The following is a 27188-nucleotide window of genomic DNA, read 5'->3' as shown; positions in this document are numbered from 1 at the left end:
TGTATAATGTCCAAGTTCAATAATGCCCTGTTACCCTCCAACCCCCTTTCAGGGCACAGAGCATATGCCAAGATGATTAGTAACTTAGAAAAATAAACCCAAGCCCTTACATTGAATTCACACTTGGGGAAAGATTAAGTTGTGCGTAAAAACCAAATCCTTACCATTCTGACAATAAGAAGGTATCACTGAAGACAGAAAACACACCAGTCATTCTCACCTACAACCGCCTCACTCACAGTAAAAATTAAACCAGCTACACTTCTAAGAGTGTGCAGTAGAGCCACCTGGCATCTGCTGTTACAAAAAGAAGACGGGCCCCTCTGGTGGCTAGCAGTCATCTGGCGAGCAGAGAGCTTAAGGGCCACAGAACTCCAAAGGGCAGACCAGAAAAATGTGCAAGAGCAAAGGAGTGTGTCAAGGAGGATGCCATGACTGGAAAGTCACTTTGCCACGTCAGTATTCAGCCATAAGGACTAAGTTAGAAACAAGACTTAAGATCTTACCTTCCAAGTCATCAATGCTTTTCTCCAATTTAGTTACTGACCTCTCTGCAAACTCAGCCCGAGTCTCAGCCTGCAATAATTCAATTTATTTCAATCAAAATTGGGAAGTTTTAGGTGGCCAATAGCTACAAAAATAGGGAAACCAGAAAATGAAAGTCAATCCTGGCACCCACAAAGTGGTCTGAAACCACACACCAGTGAATCACCACGATGAGAGGTGGCTGGCTACCACTGCTGGCTCTCCAAGCCCACCCTGGAGTATTTCTGGATCATTGTAACATTAAAATGAAAAATCACTCAGCTCCACAGAGACAAACTCAATCCATTTGGCTTTGTTCAAAACACCCCTAATATTACCTCCTTCAGCTTGTCAGAAAGGACCTTGATCTCTTCCTCGTATTTGTCTTCCTTCTGCGAGTACTGTAATCAGAAAGAACGTTCCAGATGTCAGGCCACAGCTCACCCTATACTCGTGTCTTCTAATACAAAGAAAGTGCCAGCCCAGCCAACAGATGTTGAGCATCTCTCAGGAGGTAATGGAGCCTCTGGGATCAAATGGCACGCCACAATGCGGTCTCCGTTTTCCTGCCTATTGTTTTACATGGGATAAGAACAAGATCACTTATCCATTTGGCACTTCGTTTAAATTAAATTGTTATGGATGACTCACCTACTCAACACAAAATGGATTGTCCATTGAAAAAAAAGTAAGAATCTGGTATCAATAACCACCAGGAAATAGCCTCAAAATGAGGCCTCTGGCTAAAGTGTCTAATGGACTATTCCGCTGCCTGGCAGGGCCTCAGAAGGGACAAGGGGGTGTCTCTTGAGTAGCTCTTAAACGATGCCTCTCCCCAACACGGTGCTCCTGGCCTACCTTCTCAGCCTGAGCCTCCAGTGATTTCAAGTTGTTCGTCACAGTTTTCAACTCTTCTTCAAGCTCGGCACATTTGCTAATGTTTTCGATCAGAGATAGAAAGGGTGGGAGACAGGCCAGAGGAAGGAGGAAGAGAAAAAGGAGAGGGACGGGAAAAAAATGAAAACCGAGTCCTAGAGAACAAAGGGCTGCCTTAAAGAAGCCAAACCATCAGGGGCTGAGATGTCCAATTTCACCATGGACACTGCGCCGGACCTTCCTTCCAACGCAGAGAGGTGGGGAGACAAAATTCGACAACTTCAAAGTGTGATGATTTGGCTTCTTTTTTGGCTGCACCAAAGAGCATTTATGAAGGAAAAACAAGAGTATAAAGGACCCAAAGAAAGCACTTAAAGCAAGATATAAGATAGCAGAGGGTGTAGTGAAGGTGCAGTCGTTATAAAAACGGACCAGTAGGCATTGGAAGCTGAAAGACGCCTGGGTTGCAGCTAAACCTAAAACCCATACATGAGCCATCAGTACCTTATCCTCTGCAGCCATTAATGCTTTCAAGGTCTGATCCATTATTCTTAATTGTTCTTCCAGCTGTCGAACTTGGCTGTTAGTGGACACAGGAAATGCACAAGGCCATTCTCAAAATCAGTGTGCAGGTAAGGCATGCAGTGATACACGCATTCATACACAGACACCCCACACAAGTCCTCCATGTTCCAAACTCGCGGCTCATCCATGTCGAATGAGCACATGAGGAGCCCGGAGCTGAAACAGGTAAATGTGCAGCTGCCAGAAGGTCATGCTGTTTAGTCACTGCTCCGCAGCACCCCACACAGGGCCTCCTGGCGCCAGGCCCGCTTACCCTTCTGAAAGCTCAGCCCGCTCCTCTGCACGCTCCAGGTCACTCTCAATGATGACCAGCTTACGGGCCACCTGCAGGACAAACACAAAACACACACACCATGGGGCTTCCAAGCTCTGAGTATGGTGTGTGTGTGTCAGGGGCTAGACTTAGCCCCTGGGAGTTCTTGCCTACAAACAAGATGATCCTCTCTCTCATGGACTGGCGGGGAAGCAACTCTCCACCAGGAATGCCCACGGAGAGGAGGCCATCTGCTCACAACGATCCAGAATGGTCAGTTATGAGTAGGCAGGCACATTTGAAGTCTGACCCAAGTGAAGCCTGTATAATTACACAGCAGCCAGACCAACTGTGGAAGGAGGGGGAGAGATGAAATTCCCTGTCTCTGAAATAGCAGGATGATGAGACATGATGCCTTTTATGCTGAAAAGGTGGGAGCTGCAAGGCAAGACTGAAAATAACCCTAAAAGAACTTCATCAATTTAGAGCTCTGTACCTCCACTTCCTTTTGGTGGAGGAGGTTAAAAATGCCAAGAGAAATAGCAAGAAATGCTAACATGAGGTTGGTAAAATGATTAATGAGGTCAAAGGAAGAAAGGACCAGGAAGAAGGGATCCTATGAAGCATTTCGAAATTAGTGAGCATAGCGTAACCTGGAGAGGATGATGACGATGAAGAGTCAGTGGTGTTTCAGGAGCGCTAAAGGGAAAACTAAAACCTTAAAGAGTCATGTGGGCTCTTAACACAGAAGGGTGCTTTCATGGGGACACGACCAGGAGGTGATTCACCTATGAATCGTGAGGAGAGAGGACAAACTGAGAGGTGCCCCCATGAATCCAGGGAGCAAATGTGTGGTCTGCGTCTCTGCCCTGCCTAAACTGGGTTGCACCAGGTGGATCTCACTAGGGATAACTGCTTGCATGGTGATAGAATGAGAGGCTCCTTTCACAAAATATAAGAGACCCAACCTTCCCTGCTGTCTGGCCAAAGATCTTTTGTCCTAGCCTTTGAGGGCAGGGGGACAACAAAAGCCCTGGTCTTTCCCAGTGCGAATGACTGCCTAGTAGGATCAAAATTAAGAACCATCTTCTGGGGACAAAGGAAATCTCCTTCTCAAAAACACCCATTTCTGCTAAGGAAGCAGATGGTTTCATTGCTCCCCCAGTCCCTGCTTCTGGGCCATGCCTGGGGACCCACGAGGCCTTGAGCTCCAGGATCTGACCTCTTCATATTTGCGGTCGGCATCCTCAGCAATGTGCTTGGCCTCTTTCAGCTGGATCTCCTGAATCTCCATTTTCTCCTCATCCTTTTGGGCTCGGCTCTCAATGACTTTCATGCCTCTGGAAAGGAAGATTGGCAGGAAAAGCCAAGATTTAGAGGTGCCTTCCATGAACTCCCATTGCACAGCCATGGTTTGTGAGGTTCAGTGTGACTGACAGACTGAAACATAGCTACTTTCACCTTCCAAGCCACGAGGTGAGACTTTCCAGAGCCGAAGGCAGGAAAAGACATCCACTTCCCTCTCTCTGTTTATTGTGAAGGAAAGCTTATACTTTTGGTACTGCTGACACTGTCCAGGCAGCTCATGTTAAATGAAAGGCACCATGGCATGGGCCTTTTTTTTTTGAATCTGGAAGGGGTGGAATCAGAAAAGCCAACATGCTTTACTTGCTGTATAAATAATGGGACTTCTTCCCTTTTCCAGTGGGAAGCCTCAGCCTGGAAATGGACCAAGGTTAGAACAAAAGCAAATTTACCTTTGTGTACTTTCTTCCCACAAAGAAAGTAGCTGTTCTTACCCCTTTAGCCACAAATGTAACTATTAGATTGAACCAAATGAAACTGCTGGTATCTGACCATGCTGCTGCTGCTGCTGTTGCTGAGTCGCTTCAGTTGTGTCCAACTCTGTGCGACCCCATAGACGGCAGCCCACCAGGCTCCGCCGTCCCTGGGATTCTCCAGGCAAGAACACTGGAGTGGGTTGCCATTTCCTTCTCCAATGCATGAAAGTGAAAAGTGAAAATGAAGTCGCTCAGTCATCTCCGACTCTTTGCAACCCCATGGACTGCAGCATACCAGGCTCATGAGATTTTCCAGGCAAGAGTACTGGAGTGGGGTACCATTCCCTTCTCCGATAGCACCCGTAAAAATGGCAGTTTCATGTGGGACGACTTTGGAGAAGAAACTGAGTTTTGCCTATGATGATGCTTTTATAGTGGAGGGGTTGAGAGCCAAGACCAACACCATCTTCTGTGTTGATGTGGATGTGTGGATCCTTCAGCCTGGTGTAAGTTATAGAAACTGTTAACTGACGTATGATATGCTGCATTTATATAAAGTTATGTTAAAATGGGATTCATTTATCAAAATCTAAGTAAGATAATCAATTAAAAAATAAAGACTACATTGCCATTGCAACACGGAATGCTCAGAGAACCTGAATTTTTCAACTCTGAAGGTCTGAACTTTACTGCTGGCCACTGCTGGGTTGGTCTGGTATTTCAAAGAATATTGGGTGCTGCAAATAGGAACTGAAGGGGCAAACTTATTAAACTCATTAAATCTATTTTTAAAAAGTAAAGACTACAATATATCTCAGGAGACTGGAATCCTGGCTCGGCCATATATTCTTTTTAAGAGTTCAGGCAGGCCACACCTGTCTCTGAACCCTAGTTTTCTCATTTGTAAAATCAGGGGACTGGAGTAGTGATTTCTAAAATATTTTTTTACTATGAAGTTTAACGTTGCCAAATTGCCTTTCAGGTTCACTAACAAGTGTATTTAAGGAAGAAGCCAGCCACAAAACCACTGGTTTATGTGTATACCGTAAGAGATGGTGAGTCATCTTTAAAAACTCCAAAACTCTTAGTTAGAAAAGAGACAACACACAACGGTGAATAATGAGCTGAAAAACTTCAGCTAACGAGCTTTTTTAATCCTAAAGTCTGAAATCACCCTTTTCCCATGGTGGCAGGGAGCAGAAATATACCTCAAAAATGGAGAAAGGGACAAAATGATTGACTGCATGTACCTGCCAGGTCATAGCACAGATACGCACTGCCAGTGTCTGAGACTACTCTGCTTCCTCATCTCTCTAAGGAGAGAACTCTCTCCAGTCTCATGGAGTCTTTCTTGGAGTGCTTCCAAGCAACAGGAGTACATTAACTTGAGCAGCTGAGCATGAGAGAAATGCCTGCTGGAATAACATGATGGCTGATAGGGCCCTGGTCTTCCTTTCCTACCACACGGCTGGATCTTGGGGTCATAAGTCAGGGAGAGCCAGGTTACAGGGTGAGTGGGCTCAGAGGACATGAAGATCTGACTGCATTTACTTGTGCACACATGTCTTACCAGCTTTACTAAGTCCAACACAACTTACTTTTGTGGATTACATTTCTGTTTTATCTGTGGTTTCTCTTTCACCCATTTGTTGGGCTATTTGACAACAGACAGCCCATAATTTATTTACCTCAGCCTAAGCCTTCTTGGTGTATTTTAACATAAAGTTATCTTTTAAACAAAATGCAGAATTGCTCCATGGTCAGCAGGAATGAAAGAACCAAATCACATCCCTAGAACCTCCCGTTTATACATCCATCTCCCTCGCTGGGTGGTGGGCTCTAGGAGAGCAGGAACAGTCTTTTTCTTCTTTGCAACCTTGAGATTTAAAACAAAAGTGTTCCACTAGTGTTAACAAATAAAACCAGTAGTTACACCTGGATCAAGTGAGGAAATGGCACCAAGGTACTGTGAAATCCTCAGATACCCAAGATCAGAGAGCCCTCTGGTTCCATCAGGAGGAAAGGCTGTGCTAACAGGTGGGCTGGACGAGGAGGTCTCACCTCTCACTCTCATCTGCTGCCTTCTCAGCCTCCTCCAGCTTCTGCAGAGCTGTTGCCAGACGCTCCTGGGCACGATCCAACTCTTCCTCAACCAGCTGGATGCGTCTGTTCAGAGAAGCTACGTCGGCTTCAGCCTGGGCAGAGAGAATGAGAGGTGTTTTAGTGTTGGAGAGGATGTGAGGGTAGTGCCTTCAAGAGGGGCTGGACTGAAACACTGGTTCAACAAGGAAGCCTGGCTTTGTGGTGAGCTACCCTAAAGTCTGCTACAAGCCGTGGTCAACTCTGGAGTTGTTGGATATGTTCACCCATTGATTTATTCAGTGGGTGTCCACCTTGGGGTATATGCAAATCCACACACATCATCCTCGTGGGACAGAGGGACCGTCAGCAACACTTTCTCATTTGGTTCCTTTCTACCACAGATTTCAACATGCTGGCTTACCTGACTGTCAGAGGGGAGCTTCATCACAGCCACCTCACACAGTGGGGGCCGAGGTGTGGATAGAGGCGACAGGACTGACCCAGGCTCCGTCACACAAGATGAGAGGAGCTCGGAGAGAACTCTGACTCAGGAGTCTCAATTCTCCTTTCTTCTGATCACATTCTCAAAGGGGCTTTATTAAATATTTTAGGAACTAAAAGATCTTTAAGTTCAGTGGTTCTAAAATATAAAACCATACAGAGACACAACAAAACCCAGTAAGCCCCTGTGCCCTTCAGCAACTCTTGAGGATAACAGGTCACACTGGAATAGCGCCAAGACAAATTTCCCAAGCGTCTGTGACCTAAGCCTACAGGCATTTCTCACAAGTCAGGGTTGCTACAAGAAGAGTTTCAAGCTCCTTAGAAGAAAAGCAGTACAGATACTGTTTTTACTTGGTACCTATCTCTGAAATATGCTCCTTTTTTGGGGATGTGATGTTTACCTACAGTTATAAGCATCTGTTACTATGAGCCTCAGGACCCTTGCCAAGACTGGCTGGTTCCATTACATAAACTTGTATTGGTGGCTGTTTAAATATTACGCATGAAAGTGAAAGATGGAATTTGCTAATCTGGTAGCATTTCCTCATCTACTTTGAATGTGTGCTTATCCTGGAATGATAGGGTTTTTAGGACACTTGGGAGTTTTCTAAAAATTACGACCTGCACTTAGGGATGATGCTAGCTCTCTACCTACAGTGCTGTCTTCCTTACTCACATTCCTTCTTATGTGCAAGGAATCATGAGTCTCTATACGGAGTCTGGGCTCAGTAAATGGCTACTGAATAAAATAAGCAAAAACAGCTTAAACAAAAGCAGCTTTCTGAGTTCTGGACCCATGGTACATGGGCTTGAAATGCACAAGTAGTGAGAGTCTTCGATCACAGCCTTGAACTAAAGGAACATGAGAACACTCTGCTCTCTGCTCATCTAGATTTGTAAAATTTTAAAAGCCAAGTTCTCTCTGGGAAAGAGAGGTGATTAGGGCATCTCCAACCACGGTGAAGGACTCTATAAAAACATTCAAATACACTTTTATCTCGTCAAAAAGTAACTATGTAGTAACAACTGGCTGATGGAAGCAGGGAGTAGGGGCCAATGTGAAATGAATCCAAGGTCATTTTACAACTGTATCCACCCACAAAGTCAATCGTTATAGATGCACAGAGAGTAATGGGCTCCACCAGGTCTCAATGGCCAGTGAACGTTGGGTTTTTCTGGGGGGCTGGGGCGGGGGAGGGATGAAGGTAATATGGACAACACATTTCTTAAGTACGGGAACTTTTACAAGTTTTTAGCCCTGTATTTAAAAAAAAAAAAACTGGAAGAAGGTATACATTAAGGGCATATCTTTGGGTCAGGTCAGATTTCTATATTTTCCAGTTCCAGGAAAATTCTGTTCCTTTTTTCCCCCCTCAACAATAATTATCATATTTACTTAAAGCAATACATTTACAGCCCAAATAGTTCTACATTGTACATTTCAGGTTTAACCAACTTCATAAAAATACTTGAGAACAGCTGTATCCACAGATTTAGACTACTAAATTATTTCTTTGCCCATTTTACTCTCTCTTCTTTCCTGAATAACCTCTTTTAGATATGGTTCAAGGTAGAATTTATCTGCCTCATATTTTGTCCACTGCTCTTTAGGCAGGATCTGCTGCCTCATGCTCAGGTCCAGTGCTCTCTTAATGCGAAACCCTCTGTCATTATAAAGGTTCTCAGGAAGCCTTCTTATGGCTTCTTTTACATTGTCATTCTCATATATTGTACCATCTGGCATTAAGCCCAGTTTATTGAACCCAGCAGCCTTGCATGCCATTTTCAAATACCCTCCAGCTCCACCTGCTTGATGCTGAAACGGCTGGCCTGCTTGCCATGTTGACCTGAGATAGAAGGAAAATTCTATTCCTTTTGTGAACTGGGGTGGGAGGACAAGCAAGCAACTCTGAAAGCTGAAAACTAAAATGAAGAGCAAGACAAACCCACCCCCTAAAATACCACCAAGAAAAAAAATCAGCAGAGTGTCTAGGTCATGTACTCAAAAGTATTTTTTCCCTCTTTATTAAATATGCTTGTTATAGGTGCTGTGGCCAGAGAAACGTCAACAAGATTTTCAAAACAATTTCTGTAGCCATCACACTAGAAGTTTCCAGCTCTGTTTTCAATCTGGGCCCTGACCTCAAGGACTTTGTACTCACAGAAAGGAGACTGTTTATGCTCCGGGGAAAGGACCTTTCAGGTTACAGGCCTCTCTGGATACCCAGGCTCCCATGTACCTGGGGCGTCGGAGACAGCACCCCATGTTCATTCCTGCCTCTGCACAAAAGGTCTCCCTCCCTGAGAGGAACCCCCATTGATCCAAGTCTCTGCCTTTCTGGCCTCCACTCTGCTTTCTTTAGCTCTGGATGTGGTTTTATAAATGGAACTTCTTTTCCCCTTGGAGCACTTTGTAGAATCTACATTAGGGGTTGTGTCCTATAGGAATACCAGTCAGCAGGCACCATAGAGGGTACCCAAACAACGGCCAGGAATGGAGACCAGTTCCAGGAGCCAGGACTGGGTCAACGCAGAGAGCAGACCTGTGAGTGGTCCACAAAAACGGGGTCTCAGGTGTTTAGCTCAAAGGGTCCCTAACTACCACAACTGGCTGTCTGAGTTCACCTGAAGACACACATTAAAAGTACACATTTCCAGGCCCCATCCCGAGAGATTCTGATCCAAGAGGTCAAGAGAGGAAGGTGGGAATCTTCACTATAAAAAAGCAACCACCCACCACCCCACCCAAAGACGCTGGCAAAGCCTACAGGAGCCTCTCATGGAGCTCTCTGTCGAGAAAATAGGAAGGAGGAGGGACCTCTGACCCTGAGGACTGAAGCATGCTTGGGTTACACAGCCATCAGTGGGAGACAGGACGAGCATCCCAGTTCCCTCCTCCTCCTGTACAGGCTCGCCTGCCTCACTTCTCAAGGCCTCCCGGAGCCTCAGGGAAGCCCTGGAATTGTTGGTTCTCACCTATGGGGTCTTTCCACCTTCTGACATCATCACAGCAGGTTCTCTACAGTCACCCCCAATTCAAGCCCCTGACTCAAAGAAAGGCCTTCAGGACAAAACCTAACCAGGACTAGGAGAACTGTACTCATTATCATCTGCTGAGCAAGTCCTCTCAATGCTTTTTGAAAAAAGGCGTGGTATAAAATCAAAAACATTATCAAGTAATACCAGGGGGGAACAGCTCACACAAGGACACAGAGCATTCGCTCTCAACCCCAGAAGCCAACGGCTGCTGCCCTGGGAGGTTTCACAGCAAGATGGGCAAAGGTGCTTGTAGGTTATAGCCTGGATTTGAAAGCAGTATCTGGGAAGTATGTATCCCTACAAAAGCTTCCCCAGGGAAAAACCTGGACTCTTACAGGCTTCTCAGGCCTTACAATGCTGGTCTGATCACAATTAAGTTTGGCTCCCTAGAACTGAAGATACATTCAATTTCATCAATTAAGGGCACTCTTTTTTATTTTTTTGGATTATGCTGTGTTCAAAAGGCTCACATCTCTCACCTTCACTAGCTTTTATTTCTGGTATGTATTCTCTGAGTTCTGAGGCTTCTTCAGATATTTTCTAAGGTTGTTTTCATCACAATACCTGGGAAGTCTACTTAAGACTTCATTGGCTGTTGCCTCAGTACAAACATCACAGCCACTGGACCATTTGTTATTTAAAAAGCAGATATAAACAACAAGCCGTTTGGGAAGGGTCACAACCCCAGACGCAAATTATTTCCAGGCATGAAAATCACCCTCAGTGTCCTAGGTTACCTTCTAGCAACAGCCCATGTGTTGACACTGCTGGCAAAGTCTTTGTTTAGGATGTTAGTTTCTTTTATTTCAAAAAATGCTATTGTGTCTCAACATGCTATGAGCTACTCAGAAAAGAGACTGCTATATTAGTAAAGGCTACCAACTGTCTTCCTGGAGAATTGTGGTTAAGCAACCACCAGGTGCCCTGTACTTGTGAGGTGCCTTAGAGCTGTATGTGCCTTGCCCCATCCCCTTCCACAAGGTGTGCGCTCAGCTGCTCAGCCATGTCTGATTCTTTGCGACCCCATGGGTTATATAGCATGCCAGGCTCCTCCGTCCATGGGATTCTCCAGGCAAGAATACTGGAGTGGGTTGCCATTTCCTGCTCCAGGGGATCTTCTTGACCCAGAGGTCAAACCCAAGCCTCTTCTGTCTCCCGTGTTGGCAGGTGCGGTCTTTACCACTGAGCCACCTGGCAAGCCCTCTTCCACAAGGTACCAGCTACCTATACCGAAAAAAAGGGCAGGTGTGCACCATTCCTATGCACCTCTACAAGATGCCACAAAGCCATCAAAGGCATGCCTACACAATACAGCAACAATATTTCTCCGAGTCAGATCTGAAAGAAAACTTTTACAGGGCCTAGATTTTCACAAAATCCAGATGTTACAGTCAATATACCCAGAGACAATTTAAAAATAGCAATGGTTTTTACTTTAAAAACAAGTAGTCTCATTAACACTGTTAAGAAGAAATAATCGTAGGAGAATAATATTATATTCTAAGAACAAATCCTCTGGAATATATTTTCCAAGTCCTCCTGAACTGGAGTGCAGTATGGGATGATCACAGGTCAGGTCTTTTTATTTCATGCAAACTGTAGTTGTCCAGAGAAGGTTTCACCCTTTACTGTGTAAGACCAAGCCACTACAGCCAAGTTAAACTTCTGCCCTTATATGGTAAGGAAAGGGGAAAAAAAAACACGGATGACATTAAGGGGCACTCCCATGGATAAGAGATAAAAACAACCTCTCTATCCGCACCCAAGCCTATAATTCATGAGGCATATTTGTACAATGAGCGAGAAGAGATGGGAACAGGGCACTGTAGTGCCATAGCCTCATCTATATATGAAAGCAGAAAGCCAGAGAGTACACTCCTGTTATTGCCACCCTGAGGGTGCCAATGTGAACACAAAATACACTTTTAGAATCCTGGTCTCAGAAATATTTACCAATTCTAAAGAGGGAAAGGGCTGGGATTTTTGTAAGTTGGTTTTTTCTATGATTTAATAAAGTTACCAGCTAAGAACCTACAGGTTGCAACTGTAAGTCCCTTTGTTTGCTGGGTACCATCCAGAAAGGAGAAAGGAAGGCTGGCTTCTTCTTGTTCGCCCCTTTCCTTTGATAAGGACAAAAGACAAACAAAACCCCAGTGGGTCACAAGACCTAGAGTCAACCATTATATCAAGCAAAGTAGTTGCATTCCAACATTTTGAAGGGCCCACACACCTTGGGAAAAACAAACCAGTAGAAAAAGAGAGATGACTGCTTTTTCCAAGGTAAGTGCTGGGCCAATTAACTAACTACAGCCTGTCTGAACCTTTGAGAATGTAGAGCTAACTCTCCAAACATTTTTTTGCAGTGGCTCATGACTTTGTCACTAAACTTTTATCTCTGCTGCCAAGAAAAACTGTGACTGCTAGCTTAACTCACAGCTATGTCTGACAACTACCAAGAAACCACCTTAAATTAGCTATCTTCAAGTTTCAGTTTTGTAAATTAGGAACACCTCTCAATCTGAAATTCTCTTTTCCGTGGTCTGACCCAGTCCTTAAGCTGTTATCATAAAAAGCTCTGTGTCCATCTGTCCCATCTTCCGGATAGACTATTTTCAAAAATCACTTTAAAAATTTAAGTTATTTAAACTTTTTAACATAAAGCCTTGAAAAGAATGAAAGCACTACCTTTAGCCAACTGGACCAGGAAGAGTACTGTTATAAAAACTAAACCCAAAAGAGAAGGTGAGTGTAACAGTCACAATGTGCCCTTCATAAAATTTATCTTCTGTGTCTAACATCAATCACCAGGACAGGAGTCTGTAAGAGGCTCTCCTGTACAAGACCACATATACCCTTTCTTAGCAGGGGGAGGGGAGCTGTACCAACTTCCACCACTAACACCGCTTTGACCCATCAAACATTCCTTCCAGCCTGCCTATGTCCTCTCTCTGTTCAAGCTGAAATAAGAATTATTGATTAGAAGCATTGAAATGGGGTGTTTTAAGATGTAGTGAAATGAGCATCCCATTTTTAAAGCCCTTTGATAGCTGGAGAACTGAAAGCAAAGGAATAATGAGCGATGCAGAGTGCAAAGCCATTCTAATACTAACTGACACAAGGCACTAGTGTGTAAGCACCATGGCAACTTCTTCACACATACTCTTTTCATCCTCACAACAGGCAGGTACTACCATTATAAACACTGTACAGTCCGGGACGGAGGGGCTGAGCAGTTCAAAGATTCGCAGCCAGTTCTCATCCATCATCCTGTTCTATTGGTTTTAATGGTTCAAGGACAACAGCGAGTCAGAGAAGAAGCTGGAATTCATTCATTGCCTGGCCAAATGCAGAAACAGCCATGGGACCTTTGCTGTCTTGTCCTCTACAGAAAATGATTTCTTGCCTATTGATTTCCTGGTTCCTCCCCATTTTATCTGAAACTGCATCTAGTTAGGCTTTCCTCTTACGAGGATCCATTTGCTTCTAGGTATTTTATGCAACACAGGTCCCATAGCTTCTACAGCCAACCATAACACCATTACATACACTTCTCATCTCATTACATACACTTCTTCTCTAAAGGCCTCTATTAAGTACTGCAGGCTACAGTCCATGGGGTCGCAAAGAGGTGGACAGGACTGAGCGCGCACAGGCCGTGCGCACAGCGTGCCCACGTCCGCCCACCCACCCACCCAGACAATCACAAGCACGACAGTGTATGAGCGCTTGCCCTAAAATTCTCAAGGTGTTTGAGTATCCTGATATAAAACACACACACTCAAAGACCAAACAGCAAAAGCCTAAACTACCTCTGAAATCCTGTTCCTGTTTGCTGGATACGTTTGCTTTAGGAAAAAGGAAGGAAGCCAGGTATTACACTCAAAGTGGGGGAGGGGGAAGCCGAAGGGAGAAACCCAATAATCGTAGCCATTTAGCCAACTTTTTCAAGACTCGGTAACAAAGGAACATCTATCTGTACAGGAGAACTTGGGAGCAGGGATGGTTAAGAAAGGGAAGGGCAAAGGGCCGCATACTAAGTCAAAACACGCGCTGTCAGTGTCTCACCCACCCTAGAGAAATAGGCTTTCAAGAAACCAAGGCTAGACAGAAATGGGCGAGTTGAGCATCCCCGGGCTTCAAAACCTGGCAATGCCTCAGACGTGATCTGTTAGCGTCCTTCCCAAAAGGACAGATTTCCAAAAGGAGGGACCTCTTTTGTCCCCACCTTCTGAGTAAATAATGCCAGGAGGGCAAAGGGCACATCCCTTTGCCTCGGGGGACCCGAGACGCCGGGTCGAACGCAAACACCCCACACAGAGCCCCTTCTGGAAAAGTGCTGCTCCCAGAACCTTCTCAACACCACTCCTGCTTTCCCCTCGGTTCTTTTGACTGTAGACCAGCGAGATAAAAAGGGCCGAGGTGAAGGGGCAAGACCCCTCCCCAGACGACACCTGCGGGCCCAGGTGCGCCAGGTGCCTCCCGAGGCGGGGGAGGGGTAGAGAAGGTGGGCGCCGGGGGGCCGATCGGGGACAAGGCGCCTCTGGTGGTGGGTGATGGGTGGGTCCCTTACGGTCTCCCTCAGCTTCCTCTCGTAGTCCAGTTCGCGCTGCAGGCTGCCCGCGCGCTCCTCCGCGGCGTCCGCCTGCTCCTGCAGGCTCCGAATCTTCCTCCGCACCGCCTCCAGCGAGCTGCTCCCCGCCATCGCGCCGGGCGGCGGCGGGCCGGCAAGCGGGCGGGCTGCGGTGGGAGAGGCGGGCTGCTGCGCTCCTGCTGCCGCTGCCGCTGCAGCACTCCGGCCGACCGCCCGCCCCGCCCAGGCCTCAGCGCGCGACGGCGGCGCCCTCTGCGGCCCAGGCTCAGCCCGGAAGTCTCGGCCTCCCGGGAAGCTTAGGCGAACCGCAAGCGGGTGCGCGAGCGCCGGGGGCGGACCCAGCGGGCGGGGCGGGTCGCGCGCCGCGGACCCCGGGAATTCGACAATCGCGGGAGGCACCGCGCATGCTCGCGGCTGCCTGGCTGAAGGGCGCGGCGCGCGTTGCGGGGGCACCAGGTGGGCAGGAGAGGGGGCCCCACGGCGCCTAGGATGTTACTTCGACTCCCAGCGCCCCGCCCTGGCGCCGCGGAGAACCCGGAGTAACGGATTTGGCTGCAAGGGGCGACGGTGCCGCCTACTGGCGGCGGGAGCGCTCCGCTCCGGACTGCCAGATTTCCCCTGCCCAAGAGGGAGCGAAGCCGAGCGAGGGGTTTGGGGCTTGAATGTGTCCCCAAAGGGACTGTAATCCAGATCCTAACCCAATAACTCTCCTCCCCTCCAAACTCATGACGTGAAAACCACTAAAATACTGCAGAGGTTAAACCTCCTAAATGCTGTCTTGCTAGGTTACAATCTGGCTTTTGGTTCTCTCCTGGCTGTGTGACTTGGAAAACAACGTCACTTCATCTGTAAAAGCGCGGTTAATAGTAGTACGTGCTGCTGCTGCTAAGTCGCTTCAGTCGTGTCCAACTCTGTGCGACCCCATAGACGGCAGCCCACCAGGCTCCTCCGTCCCTGGGATTCTCCAGGCAAGAACACTGGAGTGGGTTGCCATTTCCTTCTCCAATGTATGAAAGTGAAAAGTGAAAGTGAAGTCGCTCAGTTGTGTCCGACTCTTCGCGACCCCATGGACTGCAGCCCACCAGGGTCCTCCGCCCATGGGCTTCTCCAGGCAATAGTACTGGAGTGGGTTGCCATTGCCGTCTCCAAGTAGTACATGAGGATTATGAAATAATAGAAAGCACTAAGCACAATACAAGGTAAGTAGGTAACTCAATGATAGCTTTAGTTAACAGGCATTGTCTTAGAGGAGAAATACGGTATGAAACTCTTTAAATGAACTTACAAAACAGACTCACAGACTTAGAGAATCAACTTATGGTTGAGGGTAAGGGGTGGTTATGGAGATTGGGATGGACATGTACACTCTGCTATATTTAAAATGGATAACCAACAAGGAGAGGATAACCATAGGGCACAGGAAGCTCCACTCAATCTTATGTGGCAGCCTGGAGGGGAGGGGAGTTTGGGGGAGAATGGATACATATATATTTGGCTGAGTCCCTTCCCTGTTCACCTGAAACTATCACACAATATTGTCAATCAGCTATATTCCAATATAAAAAAGCTTTTTTTTTAGAAAAAAAAAACAAACACAAGCACTTTCTTAAGAGTCAGGCTATGGCCCATAACCATCTGTGGGACCTCAGACCTGCCAGCCTCTCTGGAACTTACTTTCTTTTCCATAAAAACAATTGTCTCAAGGGTCCCCTCTAGTTACAACCTTCTCTGATTGTAGGAAGGTTGTAATCTGGAATCTGAACAATTCTGGGCTGGACTGAGAAGCCTTTTAAAAGCACACTAAGGTAAAGAATGTGACTGCCAACACAGGTGGGTTCGACCCCTGGATCAGGAAGATCCTCTGGAGAAGGAAATGGCACCGTCTTCCAGTATTTTTGCCTGAGAAATCCCATGGACAGAGGAGCCTGGCAGGCTACAGTCCATGAGGCTGCCAAGAGTCAGACACTAACTTAGTGACTACATAACAACAATAAATACAGACAAGATACTGAACATTTTCTTTACCCCAAGGATCCCTCAAATTGCCTTTCTGAAGTCATGTTCACTTATCCCCTGCCTCATCCCTTATACAAGCCCTGGTGTCTACTATTTTTCTTCTCTATAATTTTATAATTGGTAGAATGTTATATAAATGCAACAATACAGTATGTAACCTTCAAGAAGTAAAAAAAAAAAAAAAAAAAAGGCACACCAAGGAAGCCAACAGAACCCTAGGAGAGCGTCCGGCTGCAGCTGGATGAAAACCAAAGTGGACACAATCTCTGGGAAAGAGTCTCGGTCCCTACTCCCCTTGGGCTATGCTTTTAAATGTCTTCTAAGTCTCACGGCTTTCTTTTCCTCACCTTTCTCACAGAAGGCCCTTCAGGTCAGTTCCAATGTGTTTAAGTGTGGGAATAATGAAGAGAAAGAAAACACAGTTGACAATCCCCTTCTCCTCGAAAGCCCTAACAACTGAGCTTGCTTTTCTGACTCATTTGCTAAGGACATTATCACAGTCTCTGCTGAGACTCACAAGTCCCAGCATGGGCCCTCGCATCCTGTAGGCGGAGCCTCTTGCTTTGTTTCCAGTTTGTCTAGTCAGGAGGGTGGTCACAACTGTAGGTCTCCAACTTTGAGGGTGGGAGAGGGGGCATCTGGGAACCTTCAGGAGCCCTGGAAAATGCTGGACACGTGTACATGCTCCAAGCAGCCAACTAGTGACTTAATGTCTTGCTTTTCAAACACCTGGGAAAGTCAGTTTCAGGTGAGTTCACTTTCATGCTGATGTCATTATACAAAAGCATTTAGGACAGTTGTTCTCAGCCTTGGCTGCACATTGGCATCACCTCAATCCCAGCGATTCTAATTGGCCTAGGGTGCAGCCTGGATCTTAAGTTTTTAAACCATCCATGTTTAAGGTTGAGAATCACTGATTTAGGAAGAAAAGACCTACAGGGAATAAAGACTCACATATTGCAGATATCATAGACATCACAGTTATTGGGGGATGGGTTTGAGGCCAGAGAAAATGGAGCCCTTGATCCCCTCCAGCCTCACTTAGGTGGAGAGACCACAAGAAATTCGAAGCAAAGACAACAGAGATTTGACTGTGCGAATTACCACCTTTCAAGCTAGGAAGAGCCCATTTCTGGAATAGGATTTGTAAATTGTTTGGTAGAAAATTAGTAGAAAATTTGGTAGAAAAATGTTTTTAGCAGTAGAAAAATGTAAAAATATTTTACACTGGTGAGTAATGACAATCCAATGCCCTAGTCCCAAATGTAATATGATTCGACCTCAGGAAGTTGACCTCTCTCCTACCTCCTCCTTCCCTTTGTGACATCTGTCTCTTCCTCCTCAGGTCTTGACTATTTTTACTAGTTAGGAATCACTCTAAATAAAGCATTTCTTCACGAATGTCTTCTACATCCCTACAGGTTGCAAACAACCTAAAAGGGGAAGATAATCAATATACTAGCCCGCCCCCCCCCCCCAAAAAAAAGTGTACCATATTAGGGACAGTTTTCCAGTGGGAGGGGGAAAACAGTTTCAGAAACCTCCCCCTCCTCCTGGCTCCACCCACTCCCCCCCCCAACTCGCTTTAAATATCCTCTGCTACTTCTGCCTCATCTCATTCCAAAGCTCCCTTAAACAAGATTTTTCAATAAAGACATGATAGCACCACATAGTTACACAATAATTATGATTTTTTCCCCCTTAAGAATTGTAGTAGCTTTTTTCTCCTCTTGCTTTCAGTCTTACTGGGCTATTTTCAAATTCTCTGCATTCTTTTCCTTATAAGGAATATCTCTCCTTGATCTATCAGCGGCTCTTTTGAAAAAGCTAAATAAACGTCCTGCTGGAGAATCTGGGGGAGACAGGCATCCTCCATTTAACCATATACGGAGCAGACATCTGATCTACATTATACAAAACTGGAGCAGAGTTATATGTGTTTTTGGGCTCTTTTTCTAAAGCCAGGTAGTTTGTGACTTAAATATTTTAGCTAAATCAGTGCTTCCTTGAACCTCCTCTCCACGGACCTTGCTCTTCACTGAAACTTTTTCTTTTTGTCAGATTCTAAATGTCCTGTGTCTGGATCTCTTACTTACAAAGCACGCTTCGAGATTACATTTCACACCTTTCACATCACAGAAAGCCTTTACTGACTTCAAACCCCAGACCCTCCAACAATGTACACTTTACTCCCATACAAAAAAATTCTGCCGTTGCACGTCGTAGTTCAACTTTCTGGGCATAGCTTTCCCTGGTGCTCATACATTCTTGAAATTGTTGCTCACTTCCCTAGGAATTTTTGCCTAATTGGGCCTCTAGGCTTAATTAGCTTCCAGAATGGTGTGAAAAAGAAGTCATTCCTTTGGAAATCTAATGCCTGTCTTGACTTATGCAGCAGAAGAGGAAAGCTCTTCAGCTAGAAGAGATTTCAAAGGGCAGTGGACAAAATACTGGCAGAGCTTTTGTGGTGTATGCATCACCCTCGAGACTATGTGGTGGCTGTCGGAGGCTGGCAGGTGGGGGCGGGGCGAGCAGGGGAACCAGGGGCAGCTAGCACACTATACCATATAAAGCACTGAGCTATATATAACTCCCAGCTTACTTTCTGGATCTAGTGCCCTCAGAGTGCAGACCCAAGCAAGTATCATCTTCCCAGGCAGATCTGAAGGGCTGGATTAAGACTTCCCTGGTAAGGAGGCCTCAAGGGTTTCTGAGGCCCACCATCAAGCTTAACCTTCTCGGAGTAAGTAGCACAAGCTATGTCATTCTTTCAATACAGAGGCCAGGTCCTCTGAATCCTGACCGGATTGGTCACTGAAAACCAGGCCTTCCCACCCACCAGAGATGGCAAAAAGAAAGCGGAGAAAACTAGGCATTCTGCTTGCACAAACCTTGGTGATGACACCTCAGAGGTTTTCTGCCACCACGGGGAAGGGTTCACCTCCAGAGTCCAATTTCAGTTGCTGTGTTCTCCCAGATTCTCACCACCCCCACCCTCCTCCAACCCCAGGGGTGAGGAAAGAAGGAGAAAAAAGAGAGAAGAATGGATGAAATAAAAATGAATGTGTGCAGTAGCAGTTGAGGGCAGCATCCAGTGCTCTGGGCCATGGCAGGCTGTGCGCACGTGTCCAGCTAAGAGGAGGTGACCCTCCTCCATGGTTCTCCGGCCCCTGTGATGACCCCCAGAGCAGGCCCCAAGGGCAGGAGGTGAGAGGGGCAGTGTGTGCGTGCACTTACGTCGGTGGCCTTTTTCTCCGCCAGCTCCAGCTTCTCCTGGGCATCTTTGAGAGCCTCGGAGTATTTGTCCAGTTCATCTTCGGTGGCCTTGAGTTTCTTTTGCAGCGACACCAGCTCATCTTCCAGCTGGGAGTTGGCCGTGGGGGACGGGGACGGGATGGGGTGGGGGGTGCGGCAGGCAGCGTGATCCCGCAAGGGAGGGTTGTGGGTGCACAGAGCCAGAAGGACAGGGACAGCGGGAGAGAGAAAGGGAAAGACAGGGAGGGAGAGAGAGAGAGAGAGAGACAGAGTTAGCCATTCGTGCGCCGCGCCGCGCGCGCCCGGGTACCTTGGCGGCGGCCTCGTCGGCGGCCAGGAGGCTGTCCTCTGCCTTGTGCAACTCCTCCAGCACCCGGTCCCGCTCGTCCTCCGACACCCGCAGCAGCTTCTCCTTGGCCGCTATGTCCTCCTCGAGCTGGGGGGCGGCGGCGGGCGGGCGCGGGCGGCCGGCACGGACCGGGTGTTAGACACACACACACAACACGGGCACCGGGTTGGCTGGGGCCCTTCAGCTTTGGGGCGCCACCGAGTTGGGGTTCAAGGGTCCCTAGGTAACCCCCTCTTGTCCCGAGGCTACTTCATACCCCCCACCGCTCCCGGGGACGACACTCCTACCGAGGTCTCAGCGGGCTCAAGGCCACAACTTGGCGTTGCAGAATAAATGGATGGCCCCGATTCCGCGCCCGCCATACCCTCTCTTCTGTCCCATCTTTGTTTTAACCAAAAAAAAACTCCGTGACTGTCGTTCCTCTCTCCCTGACTTCCCCCCCTCCCCCAGTTGAATGTTTTATATTCCCCGGTCAAAAGTCCAGAAGAGCTTCGAACACTTTCTGGACTTGATTCCCTTCAACCCTCCTCCTCTCCCCCACCCCCAGATCCGAAATTGTTTTCTGATCCTCAGAACCAAGTGCCTCTAGCACTTGATGGGACTTGACGGGCTCCGGCAACCGGAGAAGGGAAATAAGCGTCCCCAGGTAAGAGAAAAAGTTAGAATAAGCCAGTCCTGCTCTTCCCCTCCCGCTTCTCAGGCGCCCTGGAGTGGGGGTGGCTCCCGGAGTCCTCGGGGTGAGGGGCCAGGAAGGGGTGCTAGGCCGGGTCCCGGGGCTCCGGGCCCCAGGGCGGGCGGAGCGCGGGCGACTGGCGCGCGCACGGCTGGGGAGGCGCAGACCTGCTTGCTCCTGTCCTCCGCTGCCTTCTTATCGGCCTCCGCCTGCTCCGCTCGGTCCAAGGCGTTCTCCTTGTCGAGCTTGAGCATCTGCATCTTCTTCTTGATGGCGTCCATGGTGGCGGCGGCGAGGGGCCCTGGGGCTGCGGCGGGAGCAGGGAGGCGAGCGCGCGGTGAAGCGGCGGAGCCGGAGTGCGAGCGCAGAGCCGCCTGCTGCTCCCAGATATGTACTTTCCCAAGGGGGCGACCGCATTCCTCAAGACAGCCAATACTTTTTTGGAAGAGCTTTTTTCTCCTGCCCCCTTTCCCCCTTCTCCTCCCTCCGCCCCCCGCGCCCTCCCCGCTGCTCCCGCGGGGGCTGCTCGCCCATTCGCTGCCGCCTGCCGGCCTCCCAGTTGACGGTGGATATGACTATATATGGGGACCCGAGCAGCCAGCCGAGGCAGCCGCCGGGCGAGGCCTCCCGTTTTCCAAACCTGCACGCCAGAGAGAGGGCACTGGGGCCTCTCCCGGACAGGGGGCCCCGGTACTACCCTCCGCCCTCTGCGCCCCCTCCTCCCGGGGTTGACGCTCCGGCCCTAGGGTCCCCAGCCGAGCCGTCCTAAGTCACAGGAGGCCTGAGGAGCGAGCCGGGCAGGTAGAGGATGCGCGTCGTCGCTTTCTGGGCCGCCAGACCCAGCGGCTCGCTAAGCATCAGGACCTGGGGTCCCCGCAGCCACCGCGATGGCGCCCAGGCCCATGCGCTCCCGGCGCCCGCCCTGCCTACAGGGTGTCAGCCCAGGCTGGCTCTCATGTTCTGGAAACTCAACTGGAGCAGAGAAAGGACAAGTTGGGAGGGAGACCTGGGGTGCTGTATATGTCTGCTGGTGCAGGCCAGAACGCCTGCAAATCTGTCTTATGCGGTTCCCTGTCCCCCAGGGGAGAGACGGTTGTATCCCTTAGGGACATAGGACCCGGTTCTGTGTGTGCCTGTGTGTGGTACTTCCCCAAAGGGTGGGGTGTGTTTGTTGGTGTGTGGGTGGGAGCTTGCGAGTTTAACGGGAAAGGCTATTGAGTTTAGAGTCAGGCAACTTAGCTTTTTGGTCTCTCTCACCAGCAGCTCTAACAACTTGACAAGCGAGTTGGCCTCTGTGCTACATCTTTATACCTGGGGATGAGGGGTAGATGATCCCTATGATGCCACCAGATCTAAATTTTAATCATTTTCCTTGCACTGAGTTTAGGGAGTTGGCCTCTTTCCATGTTAGGCACTCAGGTACTAGGTTACCAAAACACAGGGATAAATGTTATCCCAGCCAAGTCATTGTATCCACAGCTATAACTTTGAGGAGGGAACAGGCCCTGCTCTGTACAGTAAGCTCTGCTCAGAGGCAGGAGGATTTCCTCCTATAACTCTTACTCCTCCCAGTCCCCATGGGGAAAAGCCTGCTCTTTTCAGACTTTCGAAGGGAAGGGAAGAAAGGGCTGTTCCCAAACCCTGCTTGAGACTGGCTGAGGCATAGCTGGTGAGGGTCTTGTTGGGTCTTGTTAACAGTCCCCACAGAATAATTCACAACCTGTCCTACATGGATACTGAATATTCCCTGGATGGTATCTGAGCAGATCAGGCAGTTCAAACGTCTTGCAAGTCCTACAGAGAATGATCAAGTTCCTCCCAGGATTTTATCAGGTTTCTTCCACTAACCCAACTGCCCAGGAGGGGGAAAAAAAAAAACAAAACCCTGACCTAATGGTCAGAAGACTAGATTTGTGTGCACAGGCACTGCATGGTACAGAAATTCACCAGGACCCTTTAATCGCCACATGTGAACCCAGCCACAGGAACACTGACAGAGTTCAAGGCCGCTGGGTCATATACAGCTGTGTGGACCCCAGAGAGCTGACTTCCCAACTTGGAGCTCAGCCTAAGGTTTATGCATAGGGACCCCAAGTTAGACCCTGGAATCCAAACTTGGCCTGGCTACCTCCTTGCAAGATGGCCTTAACCACGTTATAACCTCTTTAAGCTTCAGCTTTCTCTTCTGTAAGGTAGGTATACAAATTCTTCCCTCTTAGGGTTGTTACAAGGATGAAAATGAGATAAAGAATGAAAAGCGTTTTGTCTAGCACATAGCAAAGTACTCAGTAAATTGTGGCTGCTCGGGTGGCAGAGGGCAAGTCATCTCTTGTGTCTGGGCCTCAGTTTTCTCATTTATAAAATGAGGCAACTGAACTAGAGAAACTCCTGGAGGGACCATGTATTGTGAATTTTCTCTACTGGGCCAAACATAGAGAAACACGCTAAAGTTTCCTTAAATGAACTAGTGTTATAGACCATCTATTCAAACACACCACTGGTGAGCACCTGTTGTATACCAGGTAGGCACTAGGCTCCAGGATCCCCAATTAAGTAAGATACGTCCATGTCTTCCAGATGTTCAGCATGAACAGTGGAGAAAGAAGTAGAAATGACCAGGTCAGAGACAGACAGATAAAACTAATCTGACAGACAGATAAAAACTATTCTGAACAGTGGTGGTTTTTAAACTGATTTTAGAAGAAGGATAGCAATTAGATAGAGAGGAGGGTATTGTATGAGCCAAGGGTAGAAAAGAGAATATTTGATGGTGGTTGGACAGTAGGTTCACTTGGGGATGAACTGGGAGGTGAGACTGGAAAGGTAGATAGGAGGGGTGCTTGGCGAAGGGGCTTGAATTTAGGGATTCAGATATTCAGGCCGTATTGTTTAAGTGTAAACCATCCATTTTTCCTTCCCCTCCCTGCCTCTCTTACCCCCTTAGAAGTCAAAGACTATGGTGTCCGGTATGCAAATGGAGCTGCACAGAGCCAATTTAAAAAATTCCTTGGTACCATATCACTAATCCCTAGACTGATGGGTTAACATAACAGGTCCCTGGCCTCAGTCATTTCCATTTCACCACTGGTGAGATTCTGCCCCATGAATAGCCTGACAATCAACCAGGTTCAACCCAACTTCATGGACTGCACCATCCACTACCCTTCAAGGGTTAGGACCAGGCAAAATATCTTCACTTAAACAAGAATTTCTTCTATATTGGTCAGATCTCCTGGTCTTTGGATAGCATCAAGGGTATGGGCTGGGGACTTCCCTGGTGGTCCAGTGGTTAAGACTCCATGCTCTCATTGTAGGGGGGATGGGTTCGATCCCCAGCCAAAAAAAGAAAGAGAGGGGCAAGCTAGACAGCCATGGGATATACAGTATATTTCTATTCCCCACCTGCGTGGCTGTGACTTAAGGACAGATCCATAGACTAGCCAGGGACCTAGTGTTGTGGCCTGTCAGGCAGAGATGGACTGTGCCTCTGGGCTTCTCTTTGACTGTAGTTTGAACTAAGGAGCATGGAAAATATGAATCCATAGCTGAAGCAGCTGAAACAAAAAGGGGTTATGATCTTGGGCTGGAGATCCCTTGTAAGAGGGTGATTAAGGCTGTTTACAGATATTTGGGCTTTCTTCCCAATCAGGTCTTGGTAGGATTGCACATCCCCACCCAATTAAGTGTGGTCATTTGACTTGCCTTGGCCAAGGAAATGTGAACAGAACTAACTTATGGTAGATACTATGAGTTAGTATGACTCACTGTGTTCCTTTTTCAAAGTTGTTGCTGTTTTGTAGTCTGGATTTGCAAGTGGCTGTGGTAAGCAGAGTTCCCCTCTCTCCAGAACTAACCCTTGGTGGACATGTAGCACAAGCAAGATATAAACCTCTGCTGTTTTAGGCCATTGAGAACTGGGGGCTGTTTGTTACTGAAGCATTACTAGCTTCTCCTGACTAACATATCATGACAGGCCATGTATCATTTAAGGTATGAGGAAGCAGAGAAGCTGGTTGTAGAGAAGAAGAATGGGGTAGACATATGGTAAACAGAAACACCATTAGGAAAAAAAGATTGGGAAACAATGATCAAATCTCAGTTCTGGGGGTCCTTATAATTATACCCTTTCCTTCCTGAGGTTACATGAGAGAGTCAACGTTCCTTGAAAGTTAAAAAACTGACCAGATCATGGTGGTGTGGAACCCCGCACAGGATCCTTGGTCCAGAGGTTCTGTGTGAACACCAAGAAGATCCTTGGAGTTTCCAGAAGATTTCTCCAGTGCTTGCTATTCAGTCATCTCTCCATAAATGTTTATTGAATGACTGTTTTCTTGGCTATTAACCATACAAATAGGAGAAACAGTTCGTGGGAAGGAACCACAAGAAAAGTAGGCTCAAAAGACTTAATTCCATTCAAAATAGAGATTCTATGTTATATTGCCTGAAGAATGGATATAAGTGTTTTGATAGGATAGGACAAGTGTCCCACAAATATTTACTGAGCCCCTTTTGTGTGCATGACACTTAACTAGAGTTTATAGGATCAAGGGAGGTGGGTAAGAGATGGATCTTTTCCTCTAGGAAAAGCATCTAGGTATGTTACAGGGTAAAACCCTCTTTTGGTGGGGGGATGGGGTGAGGTGCGAGGGAGGTCACTTGATATGTTTTTCAACTGTATTGCTGTTGTCCCAAATGCTGTCTGGCCGCCCTCTCCCGCCCTGATAGCTGTGAGGAACATATTGCAGATTTTTAAAATACTTTTTTACGGGGGAGGCACTCCCCAAAGGCAGCATGTGGAATTTTAGTTTCCTGACCAGGGATTGAACACATGCCCCCTCCACTGGACGTGTGGCTTCCAATGGACCAATGGGAAAGTCCCCATATCACAGGCTTTCTAGGAGATCTTTCATTTTAAGTACACTGTCCCTTCCGTCCATAAGAGCCCTCATACCTACCAGACTATGTTTCCCAATATTTGATTAGAAAAGTGAGTCAACATTAGCGTAGCTTACTAATATGACACCTTTAAAAGGAACACTCACTTGAATATGTACATCAAGGTCTGTTTGTTTACAAAAACCTTATTACCTAATAGTCCCACACTATTTAACAGCAATGCCTCTCTACCTGTGTTACTGTGACTCCCCCAGAGTCCACAGTGCTGACTCACGCAATTAAGGGAAAGTGATGAATCTGTAATTAAGCTGATAGACAATGGCTTCTTGCACTGGGTTTTGGAATGCCAGCATGTCATGTCCCACGGAACAAGATACAGTGTGTTCTTCTCATACACAAGAACATTTTCTTTCTTGCAGGTTTGTGATACTACCCTCAAGAACCCAAGGAAAATATGCCCTGTTTCTAGGGAGGAGGGTTTGGAGCTCTGAGAAAGGTCTTTAGGACATCGCGGACATCTTCCTTCATTGTTTAGTGACACACTGCTGGTCCTGATTCTGCGGCGAGCTCCCTGAATACTCTTGCTATCTGGAGGGTTTGTATGGGCAAAATGGTTCTCTCAGTACAAAAAAAAAAAAAAAAAGACCACAAGTTTTCCTGTCTTATATCTTAATTCTCTTTCAATAGCAGCAACTATGTATAGATTTAATCATGCTGACTCGTGAACTCGTGAAATTGAGCTGTCTCAAGAATGTCAATATTGGAATATCCCTGGTGGTCCAGTGGTTAAGAATTTGCTTTCCAATGCAGGGGATGCAGGTTTGATCCCTGGATGGGGAACTAAGATCCCACGTGCCTTGGGGAAACTGAGCCCAACTAGAGAAGCTCACGTGCTGCAACTGCTGAGCCTATGCTGAGCAACAAAAGAAGCAGGAGCATGAAAACCCTTGTGCTGCAGCTTAGAGAAGCCCCTGCACACTACAGTCAGTTCAGCTCAGTCCAGTCGCTCAGTCCTGTCCGACTCTCTGCGACCCCATGAATCGCAGCATGCCAGGCCTCCCTGTCCATCACCATCTCCTGGAGTTCACTCAGACTCACGTCCATCGAGTCCGTGATGCCATCCAGCCATCTCATCCTCGGTCGTCCCCTTCTCCTCCTGCCCCCAATCCCTCCCAGCATCAGAGTCTTTTCCAATGAGTGGCTGAAGTACTGGAAAGACCCAGTCAAAAGAGAAAAGAAAGAAAAAGCAGCAAGATTCTCTATGGATGTGAAATTTAGAGGGCACCTAAAAAGCTTATTGTCTCTTCCTCACAACTTTTTATGTCAGCATCAGGATGAGTGCTATTCTCCTCTCTATAGATTAGAAAACCAAAGGCAGTGATGACTCAACATCACCTACCTGGGAGGTAGTTGTGCAGGAATAAGAATGTGAATGCCCCAGTTCCCAGAAATGGCACTTTTTTCATTAACCGTTCCCAACTGTTTTTATATTAATACTTGATTTTATATTTAAAAGCAACACATTATAAGGTGAAGAGGAGAGGAGAAGGGGCCACGAGAGGTCTTGTCTACATATCATGGTGGTGCTCAGACACTCAGTCATGACTGACTCTCTTGTGACCCTATGGACTGTAGCCCGCCAGGCTCCTCTGTCCATGGGATTTTCCAGGCAAGAATACTGGAGTGGGTTGCCATTTCCTCCTCCAGGGGATCTTCCTGACCCAGGGATCCAACCCGCATCTCTTAATCTCCTGTATTGGTAG

The 27188-nt window shown here is 47.5% G+C and overlaps 1 protein-coding gene and 1 pseudogene across 19 annotated transcripts in view; both read right to left on the bottom strand.

The window, feature by feature from the left end:
* The window catches only part of TPM1 (tropomyosin 1), a 29554-nt gene extending 8476 nt beyond the window's left edge, over window positions 1–21078 (bottom strand). For 4 of the 19 annotated variants that reach the window (XM_040226688.1, XM_040226686.1, XM_040226694.1 and 1 more), the window contains exons 1-7: window positions 14216–14450; window positions 6082–6215; window positions 3462–3579; window positions 2240–2310; window positions 1384–1459; window positions 864–926; window positions 507–576 (exon numbers count right to left, since the gene is read on the bottom strand). In XM_040226688.1, coding sequence (XP_040082622.1) covers window positions 507–576; window positions 864–926; window positions 1384–1459; window positions 2240–2310; window positions 3462–3579; window positions 6082–6215; window positions 14216–14347 — 664 coding nt within the window. In that variant the 5' untranslated portion in view covers window positions 14348–14450. Of the gene's footprint in view, window positions 1–506; window positions 577–863; window positions 927–1383; window positions 1460–1905; window positions 1982–2239; window positions 2311–3461; window positions 3580–6081; window positions 6216–14215; window positions 14451–19489; window positions 19616–19817; window positions 19944–20696 lie in introns of those variants that run through there. The other 15 variants (XM_040226680.1, XM_040226676.1, XM_040226677.1 and 12 more) reach the window with 10 other exon arrangements.
* On the bottom strand, window positions 7862–14200 carry LOC120853070 (annotated as a pseudogene).
* Window positions 21079–27188: the final 6110 nt, after the last annotated feature.

The sequence above is a fragment of the Oryx dammah genome, unplaced genomic scaffold, assembly GCF_014754425.2.
Source record: "Oryx dammah isolate SB20612 unplaced genomic scaffold, SCBI_Odam_1.1 HiC_scaffold_26, whole genome shotgun sequence".
In the NCBI taxonomy this organism is placed as follows: domain Eukaryota; kingdom Metazoa; phylum Chordata; class Mammalia; order Artiodactyla; family Bovidae; genus Oryx; species Oryx dammah.
The sequence above is the reverse complement of the archived record's forward strand: the minus strand, read 5'-3'. Positions and strand labels throughout refer to the sequence as shown.